Source organism: Malurus melanocephalus, unplaced genomic scaffold (genome assembly GCF_030028575.1).
Source record: "Malurus melanocephalus ecotype Western Australia unplaced genomic scaffold, MMel_1.1 scaffold_273, whole genome shotgun sequence".
NCBI lineage: Eukaryota > Metazoa > Chordata > Aves > Passeriformes > Maluridae > Malurus > Malurus melanocephalus.
This window is the reverse complement of record NW_026623505.1, coordinates 45,565-70,676: the sequence shown is the minus strand read 5'-3', so window position 1 is coordinate 70,676 and position 25,112 is coordinate 45,565. Positions and strand designations below refer to the sequence as shown.

At 39.9% G+C, this 25,112-nt stretch overlaps 1 protein-coding gene across 1 annotated transcript in view; it reads left to right on the top strand.

The window, feature by feature from the left end:
- The first annotated feature begins 11,678 nt into the window (after nt 1-11,678).
- Nucleotides 11,679-25,112, top strand: part of ATP10B (ATPase phospholipid transporting 10B (putative)) — a 47,682-nt gene continuing 34,248 nt past the window's right edge. Inside the window, exons 1-2 of the mRNA XM_057376195.1 lie at nt 11,679-12,500; nt 22,317-22,521. Coding sequence (XP_057232178.1) covers nt 11,998-12,500; nt 22,317-22,521 — 708 coding nt within the window. The 5' untranslated portion in view covers nt 11,679-11,997. The remainder of the gene's footprint in view (nt 12,501-22,316; nt 22,522-25,112) is intronic.

Sequence of the window (25,112 nt, the reverse complement as noted above, 5' to 3'; positions counted from 1 at the left end):
AGCAAAAATATTTGCTATTTCTGTTCAAACAAACCTTGGCTACAAATCATCAGAGTGACTGTATGCTTCATGTACTGCTCTTTAATTACATACTAATTAAAAACTGAAATTTGTGCCAGTATTTGTGATAGTATAAAATTCTRCAACCAAGAAAATAGCTCTCAGAACAGAGAACAGCACAGGTTTCATGAGTTAGAATTTGAGGTCTTAAATTTTACAAAGGGAATAATAGCAGAAAATGTGTTTGGGTTGGTTTGTTTTTTTTCATTTAATGCAATCTTCAGAATGTTTTCACAGTCTGATACTTATCGTTCTGCTTTAAGGACACATTTCATACTTAAGCAATCTTAAGCAGAATTAAAATGTCCTCATTTCCATTGGTTAAGTAGTAATTAAGAACACAGATTATGGTAATATTGTCTCAGATGTTGCAACCAGATGTAAGTGAAGATCAGATTTAGAATCAGATTTATTAATTTCCATTTAGGTTCAGCCTTAACATTTGCTGTTCAGGTATCATTTGAATTCCATTCTGCCTCTCATTTCTGGGATCAGTCAACTGATTGCTCATTGTCATGATTATTTTGCATTCATAAAAATGCTTGCACAAGTCATTTCTTCCAAAGCAAAAAAAAAAAAAAGAAACCAAGCCTAGAGAATCTTCAGGAGGACAGAGATATGCATTTGCTCTTTACCTTAAGGTTTCACTTAAGGATGAAAGATTAGATTTAGATTTCAGAGTAGAAATAAAAATTTGCTGATGCTTACTCTTCATTTCCTTCATCAGAGATTTTGTGATAAAGTTTACTAGAAACACAGAGCTTTAACATTGATTGGGAGAGGAAGTTTGAACTTGTCAGGGATTCTGACAAGGAAGAATCTGTGCCCAGCCTGAGGGAAATGCTCAGTTGGGATAACAGTCTGTTGGGCCCAAAATAGTCACAGCACAGAGCATTTGCTTCCTGTCAGCCCATTTTTTCTTGGCCTTGCCTAATTTCATAAAATAACTACACCGTTGAATAACAAAGAGGTGCTTCATCAGGTCTGGTCCAGTTCTGCCTCCTAGTTCTGATGATTTACATATCCTAGTTCTGATTTACATATCATTACTATGTTCTCTATGTGCAGCCTCAGTGAATGGACTAAAATAATTTTTCTGAATTTTTTTTCTAGATCTCAGTGTTTTGGGTTTCTGCTTATTGCTGCCTCACTGCAGTACTTCTGGTGTTCTGCATCGACATTGTTTCTGACATGACTGGGTTAATTTCTCTTGCTTCAGTTATGTATTTTTCTAAGGGGATAAGCTGTGACGTTTCCCAAAATGACTTCATAATCCCTGTTTCCTTGCAAAAGGTCTGGCTTGAGTCACCTTGCCACACAAACATAAGCTCTTTGTCTCCATGGAACATTGCCTGTAGGCCACTTCTCCCTGATTTCTTGCTTTAGAAAGAGCCAGAATAGCTGGATTGGTTTTAGGCACCTGCAGTAGTTTGCAGGGTGRGTGGATCAGCCTTTCCCCCCTGTCGCTGCTGCCTGAGCTGGCTGCCTGTCAAGTGACTCATTTGCTCTGGAACAAGGTGACATTTCCCAAGGTTAATGTTATAACTGTGACCTGATAGATGGAGGAGCAAGAAATATCGCAGAGGAAATGAGATATGGATAGGGTAAGGTGGTTACAAACCTTTCTGGAAAGCTAGCCTTGACTGGGAATGCTGTAAATGTCGGTCTTTTGGATTTTATTAACATGGGTTTGGAAAGAAATATCCTGTCAGTAAGTGAACTTYTGTGTTATATTCTTTTGTGGTCTTATAAAACAGTTTCTGTTGTAGTGTCCTATTTCATCTCTCTAGTTTATTTAAATGCAAAAATGTGTATCCCAGTTACCCCTGGGAGAGGATGGCAGTATAGGAGAGATAGGATTGAAGGCAATTTTACTGATGTTTTTAAAAGGGAGTTAATACTTCCCAGGAATATTTCACAAGTAGATATTATTATACATTTTATGCTCAGATTCTTATATAGAAATTTGTGGTGATCTTCAAGGCCAAGGAAACCTGTGAGCCAGAAGGAGAGATGATTTTCCTGTGTCCAGTTTACCCTGGACATCACCATCCTCCCATAGCTGGCGTGGTCCTCTAAGGTCTCTGGGTGTTCTCCATGCTGTTCACAACTGCCAGGAGTGCAATTCTGGACTGAAGTGATTTTCACATCATTCTTTCAAAAAGGCCTGGAAATAATTGCTGCAGGCAGAAGCAGRACAAGTTGATGCTGTGCACACACCACACACACCTGTGTCCCCAGCCCAGGTGTCACTGGACATCCCTTCAACAATGCTCTTTGATTAGGTCCTGATTAAGCTTTCCCTTGATCTTTGATTGACATGGAGCTGTGCCCTGGTGAATTGGCAGTCTTTTTTAGCCTCTCTGGTTTTTCCTTTCCATTTCACATAAATAAGTAACTATTCTCTTTGAGGCACTTTAATATTCAGATTTGGAGAACTGAAATTAGAGTCAGCACATTCTGACAAAAACATAGTTGCATAAAAGGTTTTTACATATAAAGGATCTTCTGGTCAGTTTCCAGTATATTTTCATTTTTTTCCTGCTTCCTTTTGGAATTTTTCAGCATTGCTGAGTTCCCACATGAACATCTGCAACATAATTTTCATCCTAAGTGCTTTATAATCATACACGCTATAAATATTAGATTGTCTTTTAGAGGCCACTTCACTTTGATTTTGAATATTAAGTGGAACAAACAAAAAAAAAATTATTATTCAGACAATTGCTCTAATTTTGGTGTCCTCATTTCTGGGCTAAAATGCAACTAAATTCTGCTATTGCTGGAGTTTGAAATGCAWGGTCTTCTAATTAAGTAGAGTGCAGGACCACTGAGAGAGCTGGAGGCAGAGGCACACATTGGATAACAGGTATTGGTTTCTTTTCCAAGAGCAAACTCAAAGGACTTCTGAATGGGCAGATGAGAGCACGAGGGGACATTTCCACATCCTGCAGCAAAGAGAATGCTTCTCATGTGATTTACTCCTAAAAACAAGAGACAGCTGTGCAAAAAGCCCCACCCAGACATGGATATTGGCCTGGATGTGTGTGTTTGCAGTTAACCAAGTAAATCTTTTCTGATTAAATGGGCTTCCAGTACAGTGGCTCTGCAATTCACCTCACTTTGCCTTACCCTAATCCTGACTTGCCTGCCTGCTCTGTCTCTCTGTGCTTTGTTTTTCCTCAGGATCTGGGTGGAGATGGCCTCTCTGTGCTGTTCTGGAGGCCACCTGGGTGGTGTCCACCTGCAGGTTATTTTGCTCATCCTGASTTACTGTAGTGGTGCTTAATTGACCTCCAGGAGGGTTTTTGTAGTCTGTTACTCCTCTACTCGTTCTAGAATGTGCTKGGCTCAATATTCTTTAATACTTTCAATATGCTTAAAGACAGACTTTTCCCAGCCATGGAGAGATGGTAAGCACTGTAGAACCCTAATGGTGGTGGTTGCTGCTGTTTTCTCTGATTTTTGGTGTCTTCAGTGTTTTTAAGGCAGGTCCTCCAGGTGTAGAACTCTATCAAGAAGCAGAGGTGAGCTGGAGATTCATGTCATGTCAGCTGAATGAGAGAGAGGCACTGTAACATACCCATCTTTTCATTCCCTGATCTGGGTTTCTTTTTCCAATAACCAGGTGGTGGAAAGAATGGAGGTAAAGTTTTCTAGAGCCCAGGAAGGAGTTAGGTCTGGAACATTTTTACTTTTTCTCTATGAATTACCCTTTCTTCTATTAGCAAATAAAGAATTGAATGTTTGCCTGTATATCTTTGCCTGTATTTAAGACCTCCCACGGAGGTTGTTTCCAAATGTCAGTGGTATAGGCTATATATGCAGTTTTGTGGCATAGAAAATGTTTTGATATTGTTTAAAGTGAACTGTAGGAGAWCCTATGTTATGGCTCTTATATTTCCTGGATAAGAGTGATAAAGGCCTGATTTCAGAAAACCTCTGTTTTTAGGAGAGTACTTTCATGTGCAGCCTCAAAACAACCTCCAGGCCCAGATGTGCAGTTCTGATTATTTGTTAAAATGGCCACTCCTCCACCGGCCTGAGCTTCAGTCTTCTGTCTGCAACTGTTTGCTTATTTGAAAAAAATACATGCACATAAAATATTCTTAGGAATTCACTGCCAGTGTCTGGCAGTAAGAAAACCCACAGGAAGAGTCATGAAAACCCCAGCTCTGGTGCTGTTTCCGTGTGATGTCTCCAGGTAACTCCTTGCATTTTGGGCTTTGTGAGGGTTTAGTGCCAGTGTCATTTGCCAACATCTCCTCAGTGGAGATGTGAGTGGGACTGATGTTACCCCTGCGTTGGAAGGGGCAGAAGCTGCCTCTGCCTGCACTTGTGAGAAGTACAGTGGGCCCAAATGTAATAACAGCACACTGTAGTGCTGGCAGCAGTGCCATTCCTTGCAGAAAGCCAGATAATTTCRRTCTAACTCTCTATTTAAATGAGCAYATAATGTGGGAGACYGGAGCAAGCTCCTTATTCACAGAATGAAGCTAAACACAGCATCCAGCATTACTGTTTGCAAGCTGGAAACTTCCTTCTTGAATAATATCTGATAATCATCCTTGTCTGCATGACCTGCATGTCAGCATATGCTRAGAGCACATCTATTTTGAAACCAGCCTTAATAACACAGCTGCAACCCTGCAGAAGGGAGAGCTGCCTGAACATGCCTCCACACTGCTCAGCTACAGGAAAGTTCTGCAGCAGGAGCTGGAATCTGCTCCGTGCCTTATAATTAACCTATTATTGCAGGATTTTTGGGTTTATTCCCTGAGGAAAGAGCATCTAGTCAAGACATGAGAAACGTGTCAATCTAAAACAGTAATAGAAYAGTGAAGCCCTGTGGTCTAATGATGTGTCAGATTTATGAAAAGCTCTTTTCTGTTTATCCCTCACAAACACAAACTTGCACTCAAAGCCATTATATAATTGTTAATCCATAATGCATTTCTCTTGTCAGTTGAATGACAACAGTCTGCACTGACCAACTTTTTTGAATGAAGTAGTTTTTTGAAGCTCTTYTTTAATTCTGACAACTTTCTTTCATGCTGCAAGTATTATAGCTCTACTATAAAATGTTGCAGGATAATTTTAGTCTGTGCTCTGTATCCTGCTAATCAGTGTAACTGCCTTCCTCATTCCCCCCAATCTCCTTTCCTTTTTCCATTAGTCTTAACTACACGATATTTTCTCTTGAGCTGTAACTGAGGAGGAATTTCTGTCTGGTATCACCAAAAAGTGAAAGAGCTTTCTAGCAGGTAATTACAAAGCAGATAAAGAAGGTGGTGGCTGAAATTTCTAAAATACTCAGCTCACTCGGCAATGTGTATCTCAAACCTTCCCCAGAATGGCTCCTTTGATGAGCTGCTGCATCATCCATATGGGGCAACAAGAAGAAAAATTGCTGTTGATTTCAATTAGGAAATAAAATAAAAAATTTGGAATAATTTAATGGTTAGAGGAATTTGTGCTATTTGATTCCTTCTTGCTTTATAGGCAATGTAGAAGTGAGGTCAGAACTTGGAGACGTTTCCTTCATTGCAGTTCTTGATAATGCACCCTTTGCATTCAAGTGCTGCCACTGCACTTTCTCACAGTAYTGAGTTTCAAAAATAAGCTCCACCCTGTCTGAAATTTTGCCCAGAAGTTCCAAAAAGCTAGCCTTAAAACAAGGTGCAGACCTTGTCTTTCTTTGATACCTCTGAAAGTGACTGTCTTGTATCTCTGCCTTCAGAATTTGTTTTTGCATATGCCTAAGAGCAGGATTGGCTTTCTTTTAATGTGGATCCCTTTAATAAACAGCTCATGAGGCATGATTGTGCAAAACTTTTTTGTGCATATGCAGGAGAGACAGGATTGCTTTCTGCAGCCTCTTAAGTCTGGGGATGCAGAGATCTGCAGCTGAGCCTGTTGTTTGGCAGGAGTGAGGCAACCTCGAAAGGGAAAAAATTGTTTTCTTTTTGCTGGCTTTCTGGTGAGCTTTCTCACACAGTTAGCAATACCTTTTATATATACAAGAGTCTTCAAAAAAGAGATAGCATTTGAGAAAGATACTTGTGCAGTATATGTCACTGCCCCTCTTTCCTTGCTAGCAGCATCAGCATAGCTCTCTAATGCAGTCTGTCTCATCCTGTTGCACAGGGACAGGGTGACTGGGCACAGTGCAACTTCCCTGCAGCCCTGGCTGCTGGTTTGGGCCTTATCCCGTGGAAAGTCTCAAAATCCCAGCCAGAAATCCAGCAGGAAATTACAGATTCCTTTGGAAGGCAGCATTTCAGAAGTGGCTGGCAAAGGGGAGCTCAGGCAAGGCTGCAATAATTCCAAATGTGCCAGGACTGGAAAAACCACTTGTTGTAATCACCATGCTGAAGTGGAATAGATGGCAAATCCCAAACATAATGGTGTTGGAGAAGTCTGCATCACCTTGATCTTTCTCTTTTAGGAGATGAATTGTGATGCTGAAGTTTCACTACCAGATGAAAGAAAGCCAGCTACTTTAGCAAATATGTACAGAAAGAATCCACATTTCCCACATTTCTTCAGTGATATCTCTGTGCAAACATAAATCAAATGAGTGTGTAAAATATTCTAGAATTAYAGAAAATTCATTTTATGAAGCTTTTTAGAAAGAGTTGGGACAGACACGTAAAATATATTGCCAATGTAATGCAATATTTTTTGTGGATTTCCTGCCATACAGAAGATGGCATTACATATCAACGTCCCAGGGAGCTGGAAGATTCTTGTAAGAAGCTGGCTGAATTATAGAAAATTGTCGTTTTGCAGAAGGATATATCTATGCGTTCTTTCTTCTTTTCTGTTGGGTGATCTSCTAGCATTGATGCACATTTACGATCCTGTATGTTCTTACTGATCTGAAATACCAAGTTTTGTTTGCTTCTTCCAGCACTGAAGTTCACAGGTCAGGAAAGCCATTACCTTGCTGCTTTGATTATGCATCCAGTTATGTAATTCTCCCCCCAGAACAGTTGTTTAGTTGTGTGTGGTTTGTGAGGACATCTCTGCATTTCCTGCAACACATTCCATTTCCTGATGGCAGCCATTGGCCTCTCTTTTCATGGTTATGGTATTGTTTGACCACTGCCTTTCAAAGACAGTCTGGAGGAGAGAGCTGATCTCCTAACTGAATAAGTCATTTTATTCATTCATTTATTTATACACTAAGAAATTTGTTAAGATGGAGTGCAGAGAGACCCCTTCTTGAAAGTCAAGCAGGCTTGCCTAATTGTGATTTGTGAAGCTTTAGAAAGAGKTTCCCAGGGGAACTCGTGGAAGACATGGTTCTATTATGTGTAAAGCTGCCTTAATTAATCTTGTCTGCTATYATTTTTAGTAAMCTGMYKAAAACTATTGCTTTTTTCATTTATRAAGTCTAAGGAATTTCAACCCACCTTGATGTATCTCAGATACAGAATGAGGTTCTCTGATAGGTTGTGTCTAACTCTACCACCTGCAACTTATATGAAAAAATATATATAAAAGCTTAGCAGTTAAAGATGTATATAGTACAGTGTGTATCTGGATCACTTTTCCAACCATTGTTCAGATCTGAATTTAAGCTGCAGAGTTAAGTGCACAGAGCAAGGTGGCAAAATTTTCCAGGTGTCCAGCCTCTAACTAGAAAACTTGAGCTGCATTATTTCACTGCAATGTTTTCACTGAGTGTTCACTGTGCCCTTTTTGGTAACCACCAACAACTGAATTTCTGCCTTTTYATTATAAATCCCTCAGCACCATAGTTTATACTGTAAAGGCCTGCTGTTTCTAAGATAGTGTATGTTGAATATAACTTTGATTTCMGTCAAAGTACTCATTCATTTGGACTCTGGCAGAGTAGTTTTCTCATCTTCCAAGACTCAAACATGTACATATTTTTTTAATGTGATTAAGGGTCTTTTTCCCAAAGAGAGTTACAAACTCTGTTTCACCCAGTCTAAATGAGGTGGATTCAGCTCCTGTGTTTTGTTCAGTGGGACCTTGAAGCTGCACAAGGCCAGTGTCTTTTATTTTTCATTTGCTTCTGCACATTTAGTGCCTCATCATTGTAGGGAAATGTCCGTTTCTCAAATTCCTGCTGTTAAAGTGAGTTTTTGCTGTGTTTATGTTGAGTATAACAGTCCCTACCCTTGTGTGGCCTGAGCATCCAGCAGGATGGATCACACCTGCAGCTGTGGATGTGTGGACAATCAGGAGGAACTTCTCAATGAGAATAGGATTAGTACTGAGAGATTTAATTCCTTTATCTCTCCAACTGATAAAACATCCGTTGTTTTAGCATTGGCTGGCATTTTCCTGTCAAATCAGATTTCTTTGAAGACTCTGGAAAACTGTTACCKGAGTGTAAATGCGATTAAGCTGATGCTGCAGTTCTTTGTTATGTGAGCTATTAAGATTCAGCACCTGAACAAGTCCTTTTATAAGTCAGAATGAAAAGGAAAAGCATTGTAAGAAAGTCAGACATTTTAAGAAAAATGCCTGAATAGATTTGGTGGCAGTTCATGACTGAAAAAAAAAAGGGTACAGGATTTATGATGGAAAAGCCATTGTTCACTTCTGTTAAATTGGCTTTATCTGTGTCAATTTGCTGCTACAAGACATGGAAAATAGATTTTAGATATTTTTTTTGTCCCCAGAGATAGAAATAGATTTTCCCATATTGAAGATTTTGTTGTACCTTTTATTCTGTGCATTCTCTGCAGAAGTTCCGAGATCGAAAAACATGCAACGCACCGAGCAGRAGAATTGTTTTTGCGTAGAGCCTCTGCTTGCAAGGCACGAAGGGAGTTTTGTACCAGAATGGAATTGGTTTTCAGCACATGTCATGCATTTGTCTTTCAGCTGCCATCCCTGCTGTGCATGGCTCTGTCCGTGGACTCMGCTTTGTACCGCTGGCGGCGACTGGGAGCTCAAAATCCCTCCCAGGCTCCATCAGAATCAACACCWCTGCTGCTCTCTGTCAGAGAAAAACCCAAACTCAGTCTAAACAAATGGAGGATTGTGCTGCCTGACAGTGGGAGACAGTGGAAACACTGCAAACAAGCTTCTACATTTTATTCTGGGAACAGGATACGGACCACAAAATACACATGGTTCAGTTTTTTGCCCCAAAATCTTTTTGAACAGTTTCACAGGTAAAAAAAAATAATCATTCGATGATCCATGAGATTCAAAAACTCTCTCTGAAAAAGTGGTATTTGAGTATGAGGAGAAGGGCTGCTTTTGTCATTGCAACAGTACTAAAATTCGGGTGATGATTATTTATAATCAAATGTCACTCGGTTCATACTGAAATGGAGGATTAAAAGAAGTAAACACTGGGAATTTTTAACCACTGCTGTGCCCAGCTTTCTTGTTTGAGTGCTGCAACTGCTCTCTATGTAAAAAAAAAAAAAAAAAAAACAAGCTTTTAAAAAAGAAATTCATCTGGTTTTGTGTTGCATAAACCTTTGACTTTTAAGAAAACAAAAAAACACATTTGAGAGTGTTGGATCTGTGGATTTAAGCAGTTCAATTTTGATATATTTTTAACATCATGAAGTTAACAACCTATAAATAGTATCTATGTATATGCAAATGCTAGGTCAGGTTTCTTTCCAAGTGCTGGTTTGTAATTATGTAAAACACCTCAGCATAAAGAATCAATTCAAAAACATGCCCAGGGAATTATCATCAGGATAAAGAGAAATGGAAGTTTTATATCCATCTCTAGCTTTGAAATTTTTATTCTGTGTACTGGATTGGCCCATTCACAATACAACCTTCCATTGGCAGAATCCTTCATGGATTCCTTATGGGGACATTTCCATAATTCATTGGTTTGTTYTTTAAAGTTTGTTTGGCTTTTGTTTGATTTTGTGCTCATTTTCAAGGCTGAGGCAGTGAGGGGTCATTGAAGACCTTGGAGATCCCAGAGACAGCATTTGTAACATGAGAGAAAACTGGAGCTAGCTATAACAGCATGAAAATGTATCTCACAGCCTCTTCTAAATAAAAAATTAGCACCTTGGTTAAGCTTTCCTTGGAGAAAGGAAAAGGAGGGTAGAGGAGTGAAATTATTAATGTTCCTTTGACACAAATGGGGATGTTCATTAAGGAAAGGATACATTCTAACTTCTGACCGTTTTAATTTATTTTATGCCTATTTAGGGTGGGCAATCTTTACTTCTTCTTCCTGGTGGTTCTGAACTGGTTCCCACAAGTGGAAGTTTTCCACAGGGAGATTACCATGCTGCCTCTGCTTGTGGTGCTGCTTGCYAGCATGACTAAGGATGCTGTTGAAGAATACAGAAAATACCAGCATGATAAGACAATAAACTTCACTAAAACCAGAGTATACAACAAGTAAGTAAACTAAACCAATTATTTTTTTCTTGCTTTTGTTGTGATGGAAACTTCTCATCTGATTTTACAGCAATTCCCTCACTGACCCTTTAGAGAACCGTAAGCTTGAAAAAACTGTTACAAAAGATTTTTTTTTTTTTCTGCCTTTAAAAACGCCTTATTCATCTCACTTAAAACATCTCAAAATCACTGGGGCTTTGTTTCCCATCACAGCAGTGTGTGCTGATATACAGGTTCTCACTCCAAGTTTTCAGAGCAGCTTGCCAACACACACATCATCCTCTCCTGATAGCAGAAGGGTCTGGAGGATAAATGARACTTGTCCGAGTCTGGCAAGGAAAACTGGGACTGCTCAGAAAATTGGAGGGATGTCTTTCAGACGTTTCACAATGAAACCACTAGTACAGAAATTAATGATCAACTACATTCAAAGTGAATCATAAYCGGGAGATAAAAGAAGTTCCAGAACTTCCAGTAAGCGAAGGGATCAATACAGGCTGGCTTTGGGGATGGTACAACACCAGCAGGAAGCTGTTTGCTCACTACTGACTCAGAAGGAAGAAATATTTTCACCACAGTTCTTTTGTTGCAACATTTCGATTTCATCAGAGTTTCTTGTCYAAGTACCAACTTGACTTGAGACTGCTTAGTTTGTCACTGTATAATGAAGCAAATAGGAGTTTTCATTTAAAAGAAGTTTAAATATTTGCATGCTTTCCTTTTTTCACCTGCTCTTAAGCCCAGGACATAGAGAAAATAATTGCTATGGTTTGCGTACAGGTCATTAGCTCTTCTGGAAATTAGCCCTCATCTGTGCTGACCTACTTATGTGTCAGAGGAAGAGGGACCAAAGGGGAAAAGAAAGGAGAGAGTGGAAGGGATACCTGGTGAGAGAGGGAGGTTTGGGGTCTGTCAGGGAAGAAGGATCAGGCTGAGGAGCAATCCAGGTGCATTGCTTTTGTCTGTGTGTAATTCCTGCAACTATTGAATCACAGGTTTGCTTGGCTTGGGGGAACGAGGGTTGGTTGTTTGTTTAATAATAATCCATGCTATGGTCATGAAAACAAACAATAGATAAAGGAAATAAAAGAGAAATACTGTCTGTAGCGAGMCTTGTAGCAATCTTTTGTTGACATCTGGGACACGGAGCTCTGCCCATCACCTTTGAGCTTCCTGGCAACTCCCAGGGTTGTAAAGCGATTCTGAAGCTCGCGGAGTGACCTGTGAAAATTGAACGTGTGCTCTCAGCTTCGCCCCTACTCCACGTTAAAGCAGAGCCTCTCGGTGAGAGCAGCGAGTCAGTGCCAGGGAAATGGTCTGAGCAGGGCCTGCAGGCATCTGCTGACAGGAAGAACCAAACATTCAGGATGCTTTTGGCACAGGTGAGGCGCAGCCGCCCCAGCAGGCTCAGGAGCTGGTGCAGCTGAGTCAGGATGAGCCCCATCCCTGGGCAGCCCTGGGCTTCGGACATCTCAACCCTTCTCTGCCCCTCTTGGCAGCTCATTTGGATTATTGAACTCTTCTAACTTYGTTGGTTTTCAACTTGAAGCTGCTTTTGGAGAGGAGAAGATGTCAAGGAGAATTGTTTCGGGCTGCTTCTCTAGAATGGTATGGAAAAAACATTTTTTCAAGGAAACCTGCTGCGGATGTGGTGCTTCAGACACAGAAAACCAAAATGAGGACCTGGAGAACAGAGGAAAAGTAAGGAAAAGAAAGAAGAAAAATGAAAATAAACGAGTGGTCATCTCCAATTTGCCCTTTGGAAGTAAGAAGTGGAAGGAAAATCCGAACAGATACTATGACTCCAATGAAATTAAGACCACAAAATACACCATCTTAACTTTCCTCCCTAAAAATATCTATGAGCAGTTTCACCGCCTTGCCAATATTTATTTTGTGTTCATTGCGCTGCTGAATTTTGTGCCCGTGGTGAATGCTTTCCAACCAGAGGTGTCTGTGATCCCAATTTGTGTTATAATGGCCATCACAGCCATTAAAGATGCTTGGGAGGACTTCCGGCGGTACAAATTAGACAAAGAAATCAATCACATGGGATGCTACATCTACAGCAGGTGAGATTCATGTAGCTTTTATTACCAAAAATGTTGGCTTGAAATCTTTTATCAATGGGTAGGCTTTTTGCTTAAGAAAAATTAATTAATAACTGCTGAAAAATCACAGTGATTAGGTGAAAAAGGGAAAAGCCATGGCCACCACATGTAACCTGGTATTTTTTTTTTTAATTAGTGTTTTTTGGACTGGCAAATTAAGTTTGAGTTTCATGATATTGCCATGTCTATCAGCCTTCTAGTGCACTGAAAATAGGTGCTTAAAGAGCTACAAGCAGCTGAATTTCTAAAACATTTTCATGAGGGTTTAGTTCTCTCAATAGAAGATAGCACAGAACAGGATCTGTCTTGGGACTTGTTTGCATTTTAGATGCCAAGAAATCTCTTAAAAACCTGGCCCTTTGAACTACATTTAATTTTATACTCTACACTGTTGATGAGCTTTYAGTTATTTTTTCTTTCTTAGGCAGTATGTAAAAGGAACCTGTAAAAACARAGTCTAGAAAGGAAGGATAGTAATAGATGCCTCTGTTTAGTCACCTCTGAATGAATTAACTACGTGTGTCTGTGCTCCTTTCTTCAAACTGTTTCATGACTTCTTGCTTTTAGGACATTTGGAAGTTTGAAAATTATGTTTTATTGTATCAAAACTGTTGTCTCAGCAAAGTAGAAAATGACTTCTCCTTGTTAAAATATCACATCTGGGAGTCTTGTTAAAATATCACATCTGAGAGTCAGAAGTGCAAAACCTTCCATCTCTGAGGGTGCCTGTCATCCCTCAAATTCATCAACAGTGCTTTATACAATTTGTGCTTTCACGAGCAAGATCTTGCAGATCTCTGGCTTTTATCACAGGGGGCTGTCATTTCTGTTTGTTTCTCCTGCATGTGTTTGTSAGATTTTTATTTTTATATCCTTCTGCTTAAACAGGAAAGCAGATTTGCTTGTTTGGGGGCTAAACTGAGGCCCCATATAAATAATGACTTGTAAAAAAAACCTGCACTGTTCTCCTTGCCAACTTTTCCAAAGAAGCAGGCGTTTTACAAGTTTCTAAATATGGTGGATTTTAGGTTTCTTCCCTTCTGTGGTGAAGACTGTCAATAATTGTAGCTCTTTGGGTAGGTGGCAAAACTGCCTCTTCTGCCTATCTTTGAGATTGCAATCTGGTGAAATGTTTTTGTTTTTCCAGTGTTGCATTAGCCCATGAGGCAATGGATTATTTGTTAATACTTGTTAAAACCAGTATGGGACAGGGGAGGTGGGGCAGGAGGTGCTAATGAAAAAAATCTACAGAAGGATTTTATTTATTTCCTCTCTACATACAACAGTCATGTCAGTTTAGATCTGAAAGCCCTTTACCACAGGAACATGAGAAATAGGGAGTACAGTAAAACTTGTTTTATCTAGGAAGAACTATCCATCATGGAATTACAGCAGMTATTCAGATTCAGGTTCAAGCTTTAGCCGTGAGTGCTTTGTTATGCAGAAACACAACATGGGCCTCCCTTAAAATTGGTTATTCCATCCCATAAAAAAGATTTGGATCTATGAATCAGTCTCATCAAGGATCTTGTTTTTCACCAARGTTTTATGGCCCAAATGGTGATGTAAGGGAAAGGAAAATAAGGGCTTCAGACCACGGCATTCACCTTGCCTGGAAAAAAACRTGGATAATAACAACTGCCATCAGATCAGTCACTACAGCTTATTATGAATAATTTTAATCCGGCTTCTCTGGTGCTTTGGGAAGCTGATATTTCTTGTTCTTCTTGCTAGCTGCAAAGTCATGGAAGAGCATGTCTTCTCATTTTCTTCCTTATGAATAATCTGCTAAAAATAAGTAATTTTTTAACAGGTGAAAGTCTTTTTGAGACACTGCAAATTTTGCAAATCTTATGGCAGCAAAAAGTTATTTTTAATACAGCAACTGATCTTTCATCCTAAGATGAAATATTACTTAGATTTTAAGAGGTRCTCTTGGAGTGTATATTGTCTTTATTTCAGATTTTAATAAGAACTCTGGCACCTGTTCCAAAAGAGATATAAAGGCAAACCAACCTTTTCCAAATGCTGAATGTTCTCCAAAATTTTCTTGAAGACCAGGGTAAATTGAGTAACTTTCCTTCTTTCAACATAGAGCAAGGAAAACTGAAATTAAATAGGCTGGCCTGTAAACACATTTATTCYAATTTTCTTTTCACAGAGATAAGCTGGAATGGAAAATCCAGTCTGCTGGTCAAATGAAAAAAAAAATACACTTCCAGTAGTGTRTTTMAAGAATGTTTAATTGAGAAAATGGRAAACAATTAATAGGCATTAAAGTGTCTTGGGGACAATGCAATAACCTCGATGTTTGATTGAAGAGTTTGTACTTTTGGAACCAAAACTTTTGGAATCATCCTCTGTAGACAAACTGCTGTGCTGTTGGAAGGAATCACACCACACCAAAAGGAGAGAACAAAAAATTGAATTGTAGATGGTAGAGACCAATGTTCCAATGTCTCCTTTCTCATGGTGTTCTTTAAAATATACTTTGTCTCCTTTAATTTTTTCAGAGTCAGGCAGTCTTCCCTTACTAAAAACTGCCAAAGCATTTTCTATGATACTATGCTTTATTATCCCTCTCTAATTCCAATTAAATTTCTCAAGTCACCTGATTTTATGCAATCCTAATTAGTCTCTATCCATAATGATTATAATCTTGAAATATGTGTGATTTTTATCACATTTATTTTATTGCACCTACACACCTTTTAGTGAATATTGGTACACAGTTTGCTCTTTTCATCCTTTCAGTCAGTCMCTCCAAACCTACCATGGTTATTTCTCTCTAAACTCTCTCCAATTTGTCATTAACTTGCTAACAGGGGCCAGCACTGGATGTGCTCCACAAACCTGAAAGTGAAAGTCAATGCAATAGCTGCTAAAAGCTATTATTTAATTTTCTTGAAGTTCCGTAATATTCAAGGAACTAATTGATATGTAATTATTATATAGCTTGGCTGTGATATACCCCGAGGGTTATATCAGGTTCTGTAAATACTCCATAGCATCCAGACAGGTTTTTGCATCAAATTTACATTTCTGGAAAATTTACCCAACTTTTTCTCAGTGTTTCAGTGCACACTAAGATAGAAATGCAAGGGCTATGCACAGTTCAGTGTGGCACAGCAGCAGCCACAAAAACATTAACRTTGTTTAATTCATATTGCTTAATTTCAAAACCTAAATTCAGATATATCTGAGGCAGTGATTCAGAGAAGCCTTGTTTATGAGCTTTGAACCATCCTGTGGGGCTGCAGGAGAAGCAGGCAAGCCAACAGGCATCCTGAACAAGGTATGAAAGTTCCTCTGTGATGTTTTCAGACCCTGTGGTTTTCAGGTAATTCCTACAAACATCAATCTCCTCTTCCTCTCAAAGTCCACTGATGTCTGTGGTACAAATAATTTAGGCTGGCCTTGACTCTGACTGGCTCTTTGTCTGCTTAGTGTAAGGTTTTAGAACATTTAAAGATTTTTTGCATCAGCACTAACTGGGTCAGCCCTAGAGCAGTGGTATGAAAAAAGGAAAAACCAAAGAGCTCATCACTGTGTTGCACAAAATCAGAACTGCCAAGAGCTGAAAAGCTGAAAGTGGCTTAAGCTGAACTCACTGATTTGAAAGAGAATTAAAATATTTGATTCRATTGAAGAATTGTAATTCTGTGCTGCAGTTCTCTCTCTGACWGCAATRRGGATTTGCTTGCCTACAGGTGAGCRTAYAGACAGGGTACTTTATATTTTCTTAGGGAAGCTGGGCAGCAAAGGCAAAAGCTGCCGTTCTGTTTTGAACCTCCTTCATAGGCTCTGTTCAGCTGGACTTCTGAAAAGGGAGAGGTTGCACCTCCCCTGGATGCTCCCCATGTCTGGGACAGTGCCTGGGGCTGGCCAGTGGCCAACAGAGGTGTGTGGCATCTGGAAGAGGGCACAGAAAAGGGCAGGGAACATGCCTGAAAACAAGAATGGACCTACTGTCAAACTTCAGAGATTAAAGAAAAAAAAAAACAATTTTTCTCTGGACCCAGAAATACCATATGCATGTCATTCAACCCAAGGTGAACCTGCAAGTTTGTAAAATAGAAAGCAGGATGAGAGGAAAATCCCCTCCTGCCAAGGGCACAGCAAGCAGAAAGATTTTTTGCCAACTCTTTAATTTAAAGTGTTGTTCAGCAGCTCTGAGTTTTCACTTGTTAGAGAGCCTTTACTTTCTGCTATATTATTTTTGTTTTCTAACAAAGCCTAACTTTAAAGACTACGAGCCTGCTGAAGGCTTTAGGGGGTTCATTTTATACACAAAAACAAAAGGTCTAAATCCTGTGTCCAACACAAAATCTCACCCCAAGCAAAATTGCAATCAATTTTCTAGCAATRTCAAGGCTTCTACAGCTCTGTGGTAAACTTCCTGGGCAGTGCAGGAATCTCATCAGCTGGAGGATCTCCTGAATGGGCTCATTCCTGTGGCAGCCACAAAACCCAAACTGGGATTAGTTGTGAGCTGTTACCCCCAAGTGGGACTGGCAATGGGCATCCTCTGCTCTGTCAGCCCAGTAATTCTCTCTGTGCTTCATGTGCTGTGGAAACTTTGCACCTGGTTTAGCTGTGAAACCTGAATTAACAGTGGCRCAAACAGTGCCTTCTGCTTGAGGAATCCTTCAACATCCCAGGGAGATGAGAAAATGTCCTCAACCAGCAGCAAACTCAGGGGTGCTGTGTCTCTGTGACACTGCTTGAAACCAGGGCTACCAAAATAATGAAAAAATTAAAACACCTTGTGTGGAGTGGGATGATTTATGAATWTGTTGATTTATGAATTATGGGGCACGATTCCTAACTGACCAAATGAAAACCAAAAATGTCAGCACTCAGCTGGGCCAGGCAGCACCATCTGAAAGTGGAAGAGCAGAGAAGGAGAAATGGTTGTCAGTCAGGGGAYATTGCCACAGTGAGGATCCTTGCTCTCTGTGGAACAAAATCCATARATACATTACTAAAGCTACCACTGGTTTGGGTATTGCTTTATCAGAGCTTTCTTCAAGATCTATTACCTGCCAAGGCATTTCAAGCTGCTTCACAGAAAAGGTGCAATGGCTCAGCAGACAGCAGCAGGAGCTAATGACTAAACATTAAGACCAAATAAATGAGAATCTGTGGTTTTGGCTCAGAGACCTGCAGAATCATGGTCCCGTGGCATTAAGATCCATCCTGACTGTCTGAACTTTTAAAATAGCATTAAAACCTGGAGAGTGACAGGTTTCTACCAGGAACTACATGGTCATATAAAGATGGGACTACCAGAAAAGCTGATGTAGGCTGTGCTTTCCAGAAACTTCTCAAGTTAATGAGAGTCCCTAGAAACTAATGCTAATGATTAGGAGAAATTGAGTGACCTTGGAATTACCTGTTCATTCCAGCTGGTTCCAGGAAGCGTTGCAGCAATACTACTTTCTTCAAGGCAGCAAAATACTAAAAAAAAAAAATTCCTAAATACAACAATCTACAATTTACAAAATGAGCCTAGTAAAGTCTAAGCAACAGGCTTTCACCTCTGTTTTATTTTAGTTCTTCAAAGGTGAGTTAAAAGAAATCTAGAACTATTTATTTGGACAAATAATGCATTTATAAAGTTCTGGTACTGACTTAAAGTAAACTTCAATTGGTTACTGAAGTTGAGCACTGGCTTCTTTTATCATTGAGAGAATAAGTTCCTTGTTACTGCTATAGGCAGTTTAAGCACATAAAAAGACAGGATCTGTTATCCATGAGGAATTGGGAATGTCAGTTTGATTTAAGTGTAAGTTCTTTCTGAGACTTTAGAAAAATTTCATTCCCATTATTTTTTAAAAGGTGCTTTTGCTGTCTTAATGTAGTGTTCAAATTCTGAGAGTTTGGGGCTCTTGGGAGGAGCTGGGTGCAGGATTGGCTGCTGCTTTGCTGAGGTTCCTGACACAAAACCATCCTGCCACCCTTGGAAAAACCCACACCCCTGTGGCACCTTCCCATGCCCAGACAGGATCTGCAGCTCAGGGACATTTTCAGCCACCTGTGCTGTGTTCTGACCTGTGTTCAGCTTTCTCAGTCAGTTCCTGTCTGGTCTAGTGCCTCCCTCAAGTCCCAAAGCTGCTCTTTTGCTGTCTGTTTTTTAGGTTTGTGGCAGTAGCTCCTAAAGGTGAGGTCATGGCCATGAAATGGTCTTTGACAATATTTTGTGAGSGGTTTGCATATAAAAGCTGGTATAACCTTTGATAGCATAAAACTGAGATTTCTATTTGCAAAAATGGGCTGTGAAAGGAAAGCAGCTGTGGGAGTCAACCTGTTGCCCCTGTAGAAACAAGATCCCAGAATATTGGTATTTTTTATGCAATAGGTGATGATTGAAGGAAGCCATTTACACATAYAGCATTCTAGCAAATTTACATACAACAAAATGTAAGTATTTACATTTGTCTCTTGATGACACTGATACATTTTCCTAGGTATCATGATCTGGTGACAGTTTAGGGAGTGCAGAGCAAATGATATCTTCATTTCAAACTGCAAAGAATACCGAGATGGAGTTTGCAATAATTCAAGGGAATAAAACTCCCTGGACTAATCGGCTGATAAAATGCTTCTCRGTGACAAAGACTTCTGAAGACTTTTTACTAAGAAAACTTAGTCTATGCTGTGCTATACAGTGCATGTGAAAAATTATTTAATTTAATAATAATTTTTATTTCCTTCCATTCGCCATCATTTATGATCCAGTTTTTGTTTGAGATTTATCTTTATTGAATCCAAGAAAGTGAAATCAATTGTTGACACAAAGTCAATAATTTATTCAAGTTCCCCCGTGATCTCCAACTGYAGCAGGGTTTTTTTATGGCCTTTTTTTTCCCAGAAATGACTTCATAAAATCTGTTTAGTTCAGTCCTTCTGGTCAGATTTGATGAGTTCAATAACAGTTCTGGCAGACTTCATTTTGACTGTTCAAGGCCTCTTTCCACTGGCACTATCCTCTGATGGGCATCATCATGATATCCATTAGCAAGGGAAYGCTTTTTGGATGTGCTTTTGACAAATTGCCCGGTAAAGGAGAGAAGGGACTGAAGAACTGTTATCCTACACCATGTCTGCAGTGTGCCACAGAGTCAGAAATCCACATTCCCACCAACTGAAAACCACCACATCTTTTTTATTTAAATGGTTCAATACATTCGCCCTTCTCKTCTGTTTCTCGTCAGACCATCTTGGATTTATGAAGCTCCTCTGTTTATTTAGCAACCAGAGCTTGTGCTGTGAACTTTAATCGCTGAGCAGAAAATGGGCAGTGTTCCCAGTTGCAGGGATTGCTGAAAGGAAACTGCTTCATCTGAAAAATCTCGTTAGACAACTAGGCCAGCGCTGCCATGGGGTGCACCAGTTTCATCRTGAAGTACTTTTCTTCCTTTCATCCACTGGCAATTCCCTACAAAGTTGTAGAAAAGCTTTGTACTATAGGGAATTTTTAATCTTTCAGCTCCAGATGAAGGGTTTTTTGCAGGAACAGAACTGTGTGTTTTTACCAAACTGAATTCTCTTTGGGATAGAGGGACAGTCAGTTCACCTGAATGCAGGTCTGGGATTCTGGCAATCCCTGAGCTGCAGTCCCTGTGCTAAGTAAGGCTTTTCCTCTGATCTGAAAGAGGTCATCAGGCTTTTCTGACTCACTGTCTCCTCTGTAATTAGTGACTGGGCAGAACCCTGAAGCCTTATGTATAATGGAGGTTTCACAGGGAGCTATTGAAAAAAATATTACAAATCTGTGATTTCTATGGATTATTTTTGCTAACCTGGTTTCTTTCATCTGATGTGGARCACAGCCAGCTGGGCAAGGCCCTTCTATAGCATTTTATGAGTGGACAAAATCAGGAGTGTGTTCTGTAAACTTCTGAATTGCKCAAGAGTTGACGTACAGAGAGGTAGGATTGCCCTGCAGAAGCCACAGCAAACATTATATGCAAACTATAAATGGCATCCAAATGTCCAGGATGGCAAGACAAGACATCTGCTTCCTCTAAACTCCTTTTGTACTTTCTCTTTCATGTTTTAAATAAACAAAGAAGTCTTATTCAGAAGGTGTTTTGCCGGGAAATGATTAGTAATTATTCAGTTAATTTGCTTTATTAACTTAGCATCTGCTTTGTAGAGGATTAAATATTCAACATACACTCACTAAAATACTTTTCAAATAGAAATTTAACTAGATTTTTTTAAAATGCATAGCAACATCTAATTAGCCTACACCAAACCTCTGTTCTTCAGTGTGGTCTTTTATGTCTGTKGAGCAAAAGAGAAAGAACACGCAGGTGAGTAGAGTCAGACAAAATGAGAATAAAAAATTCAGRAAAGAAAAATTACTGTAAGAAGAAAAAATATTGCTACAACCCCATCATTTAGTGAGTGCCTCACAAGCAACAGTAAAAGGAATCAAATAATTAGATTGGGAGGCTCTTTCTCTGAATAAAAAATGTGCAGAATTTAACTCTTTGCATAACCTGTACAGGTAGCTGTCAGCTGATGTTGTTTTGCAGACGAGGACATCAGCCCAGCATGARGGTTTGCCTGGCAGCATCGTGGCTGCTCTGCTTTGCAGAAGGCAGGAAAGTGGGTTAGCAGGAAGCAGCCCTTGGCCTGGCTCTGAAGCAGAGCTTGGATGAGAGCTTTGAACTGGAGCAAAACACTTTATCTGCTCTATCACTGCTCCCCTTCTTGTGGAACAAACACTTCAATGAAACACAGTATTCTCCAGGCAATAGATGAGGATGATTAAAAACTTAACCAAAAATGAGACTCTGAGTCATCACAAAGGGACTTTTGTTGTCTGCCTGGTAAAATATCATGAGCATTTTCCCTCTCAYAGAGCAAGGCATAAGATGATTCAATTATTCATACTGAAAAAATAATTTCCTCTCAAGGAGTTAGAGGAACCAAGCCATTGTTGGCAGTGCAGTTTTCCCATTAACTAATTTTAAAGCTTATTGTGCAGTTTTCAGTTTGCTTTGATGGTTTAGAGCGGTTGAAGGATTAATTATTGAAAATGCAATGTCAAAAATGTMTGCTGTTTTCTGAACTTAGTTCGTTGATGAAATTGTAATTTCTTTTCCTTGACCCCTATGAGCTCTTTTTCTTTTATTTAATTTTTTTTAATTTAGAAGTTCTTTGTTTCTCACTTTAACTTTTCCATTAAACTTGGACTCTGGTTGTATTCTTTTTGCTTAATACTAAGGGATTATTTGTCCACTCTTCTGCCTTTTCAAGTTGWTTCTGTGCACTAAACTCAAGATTTGTAATTACCTCTTGAGAGTTATAAACTGGAAAGACCTGAAGCAAGTGTAGATGAGGTTTCTTTTAATATCTATATGCTGGTATTRGAAAGTGYTGGGAAATAGTCACATGGTCAAAARCAATGAATAGGTTTTGGTGAAGTATCTAAATTTCTTCAATAAGATACTCGAAAATACCTCTGTTAATCTGAACTGCTTTCTATATTTTGCAGTGCAGATTGTAGGGCTAGTTCTAGAATGAGAAAGAATTTTTGCTGTGAATTTTTTATTTCATGTAAAGGTTTGGGTTGAATGTGAYGTATGGTGAAGTGGCACAATGGAAGGGCCTGATCATTGATTTCTATTTTCTGTTCTGTGTTCTTTAAAAGGAAAGCCAGTGTGTCCCCACCCCATATTTTCTGGTTTTGAAGCCCCACAACCCAGCAGTCCTACCGTCCTACTGTCACTCTTCACCCATGATGTGTTTCTAACACAACAGGGAGGAACATGCTTACGTGGAGAAGTGCTGGAAGGACGTGCGAGTGGGGGACTTTGTGCAGCTGCAGTGTAACGAGATCATCCCAGCAGACATCCTGCTGCTCCACTCCTCCGACCAGAACGGGATCTGCCACCTGGAGACCGCCAACCTGGACGGGGAGACCAACCTCAAGCAGCGCCGGGTGGTGATGGGCTTCAGCAGCCAGGTGAGTTGGGCAAACACAGCCCGTGGACACTTTGTCTGCTGCTGTTGATGCCCAATGATTTTTGTCTTTCCTTTTTATGTTCCCTTTTGTATGTTTTACAAAACCCTTTTAGACATTTCTATACCCTATATGTATTCCCCTTAGCCCTGCATGATTGTGATTCATGTGGCTTGATATTCCAGCTTAGTTTAGGAGTTCTGCTGGGCAGAGAGACCAAACATCCTAGGAAGTGATCAGCATGCCCTGTGCTATCTTAAACCCGAGCTCCAGCCTTGGGTGAAGCCTTCTGTCCAGAACATCTTGTGTAAATTGGGCTCTAGCCTCATCTGGGGAGGATTCATTAGAATAGGGGGACATTACTGCATTTGTTAAGTTTCTTATTGGGGAATCCTAGATAGATATGCTAATTCTTGAAATCTATAAAACTTGTACCCGTGCTGTACACAGGAGTGCATTCTGCCATCAGGTTGTGCACCTGGGATCCCAAATACCAAGGTAAAACCCTTTTATCCCCTTAACCGTGTCTGTGGCATTATTAAAAACTGGCCATCAAGGCAGCACTGTGGCCACTGGGCCACAGCAAAGTCACTRCAGTGAGGGAATCATTTCTGCATGGGAATTGGAACAAAGCTCATGGTCCCCTGCCAGAGCATCCCTGGGTTTCCTTATAGATTCTGCCACAYCTCCTGGGCAGGTGGAGGTGTGGCAGCTCCACTGGGAGCTGCTCTAAGGCACACTGGAAGGAAAAATTTAAAGAATGCAATCCTGTGTAGGAATGCATTAAGCTCTTTAATAGGAACTCAAAGTAAATTAATYTTTTTAAAAGGTTGAATGCTTGACATCACTTTGAGATTCAGTTTGAATGCTTAAAATCATCTTTTTTTCATAGGCAATATCATTTTCCTTTTACAAACACTTTACTTTTATGTTCTCTTGGCTCATGTTGGATAAACCTGAAGTAAACAAGAAAATATAACTTAGAGAGAGTTGTTACATTTTCAARTATTTTTCAAACATAGCAGGTCAGTTTTTCAAAAAACTCAGAACAAGCTTAGGGAGTTGTAGTAATGAAGAGGAATATTTTGTTTCATTGGAATTACTCCAGCAGATATGAAATCCAAAAACCTCACAAGTAATCTGAGAATTACATTCATGTATTTAGCAGTTAGTACTAGTGCTGTTGGGAAGATATTTTGGGGTTACTGGTGTGTGGGACAGAGCTGCCAGGGAGAAACCAGATTTATTAACTAAAAGCACACCATTTCCATGGCCAGTTGTGATCAGCTGCTGCACTCCAGTGTTCCTGGCTCCGTGTTCAAATGGAAGTCACTTTACAAGGACAATTAAGGGCTGTCTCAGGTTGTGGATCCCATAGCATAGGGCACAGGCCTTTTCCAGTGCCTTCCAGTGATAGTTAGGGAGAGGTCTTGCTCCTGAAAAACACTGGAAATTTTTAATATGTAGAGATTTAGGAGAAAACAGTCGACTGAATGCTTAACAGTTTTTAAAATGCTGCATTTTGCCATGTAGTCCTAAATTTATATTTTTGCTTTTAGAGGAGAACAGGCTGCTCTACATCACACAAAAAATGTATACTTTTACCTCAATTGTTCATCATATGAGGAAGTTTTCCTTTTCATCAGAAAATGCCCATGTGCTAAATTATGCCCCAGACTGCCTAATCACAGTGAYTTTCCTTAGACTTTGAGTTGTTATTTAGATAAACCGTGTGCCTGGGAGTGTCTGTGCTCAAGAGCTGCTGTTCCATGCACAGAGTGGAATGCAGCTGTGGTGACAGCCCGTGCTGGAGAAGGTCAGAGCTGGCACAGCCACCTCTATCTCCCTGTTCTTGTGGTGTGTTTGTGTCAACAGTGGATAAAAACCCCCGTGTCCCCAGTGTCACACGTGCGGGTTTCAGYGCGCCGCCTTCTTCCTTGTCCTTTGAGCTTTGCTTAGCCCTGTGGTTTATGAGCTGCATAAAACCCCCTCAGATGTAATTCTGTCCATAAAGTGACTCTTTAAACAGGGAGGTGATACTAGGGTTAGATCATCAGTTTAGGTTATAAGAAATATGAGAAAAGACTCCACAAGGCCATGGAGAGGCAGGACAAGGGGGAATGGCTTTGCTCTGACAGAGAGCAGATTTACATGAAATATTAGGAAGWAATTATTCCCTCTGAGGGGATGAGGCCCTGGCACAGTTGCCCAGTTTTGGGTGCCCCATGCCTGGAATTGTCCAAAGTCAGGTTAAACAGGGCTTGGAGCAATCTGGGATAGTGGAAGGCGTCCCTGCCCATGGCAGGAGTGGTAACAAGATGAGCTTTAAGGTCCCTTCCAAACCAAACCACCCTGTGATTCCATGATATGCTTAGGAATATKGAATACAACTATCTCTAAAAGACCCTTTTATGGCATTTTCTACCTTGAAATTTCAAATGTAAAATTCTTGTCATCAAAAGAAAAAAATTGAGAGAAGAATCATTCTTCTGTACCCCTTTCTATCTAGAAGCCTATTAGTTTTCTTTGTTAGCAATGAACACTCCAGGTGATTTTTGTATCTTCCTGTTCTCCTGTTATACAAATACTTCTAG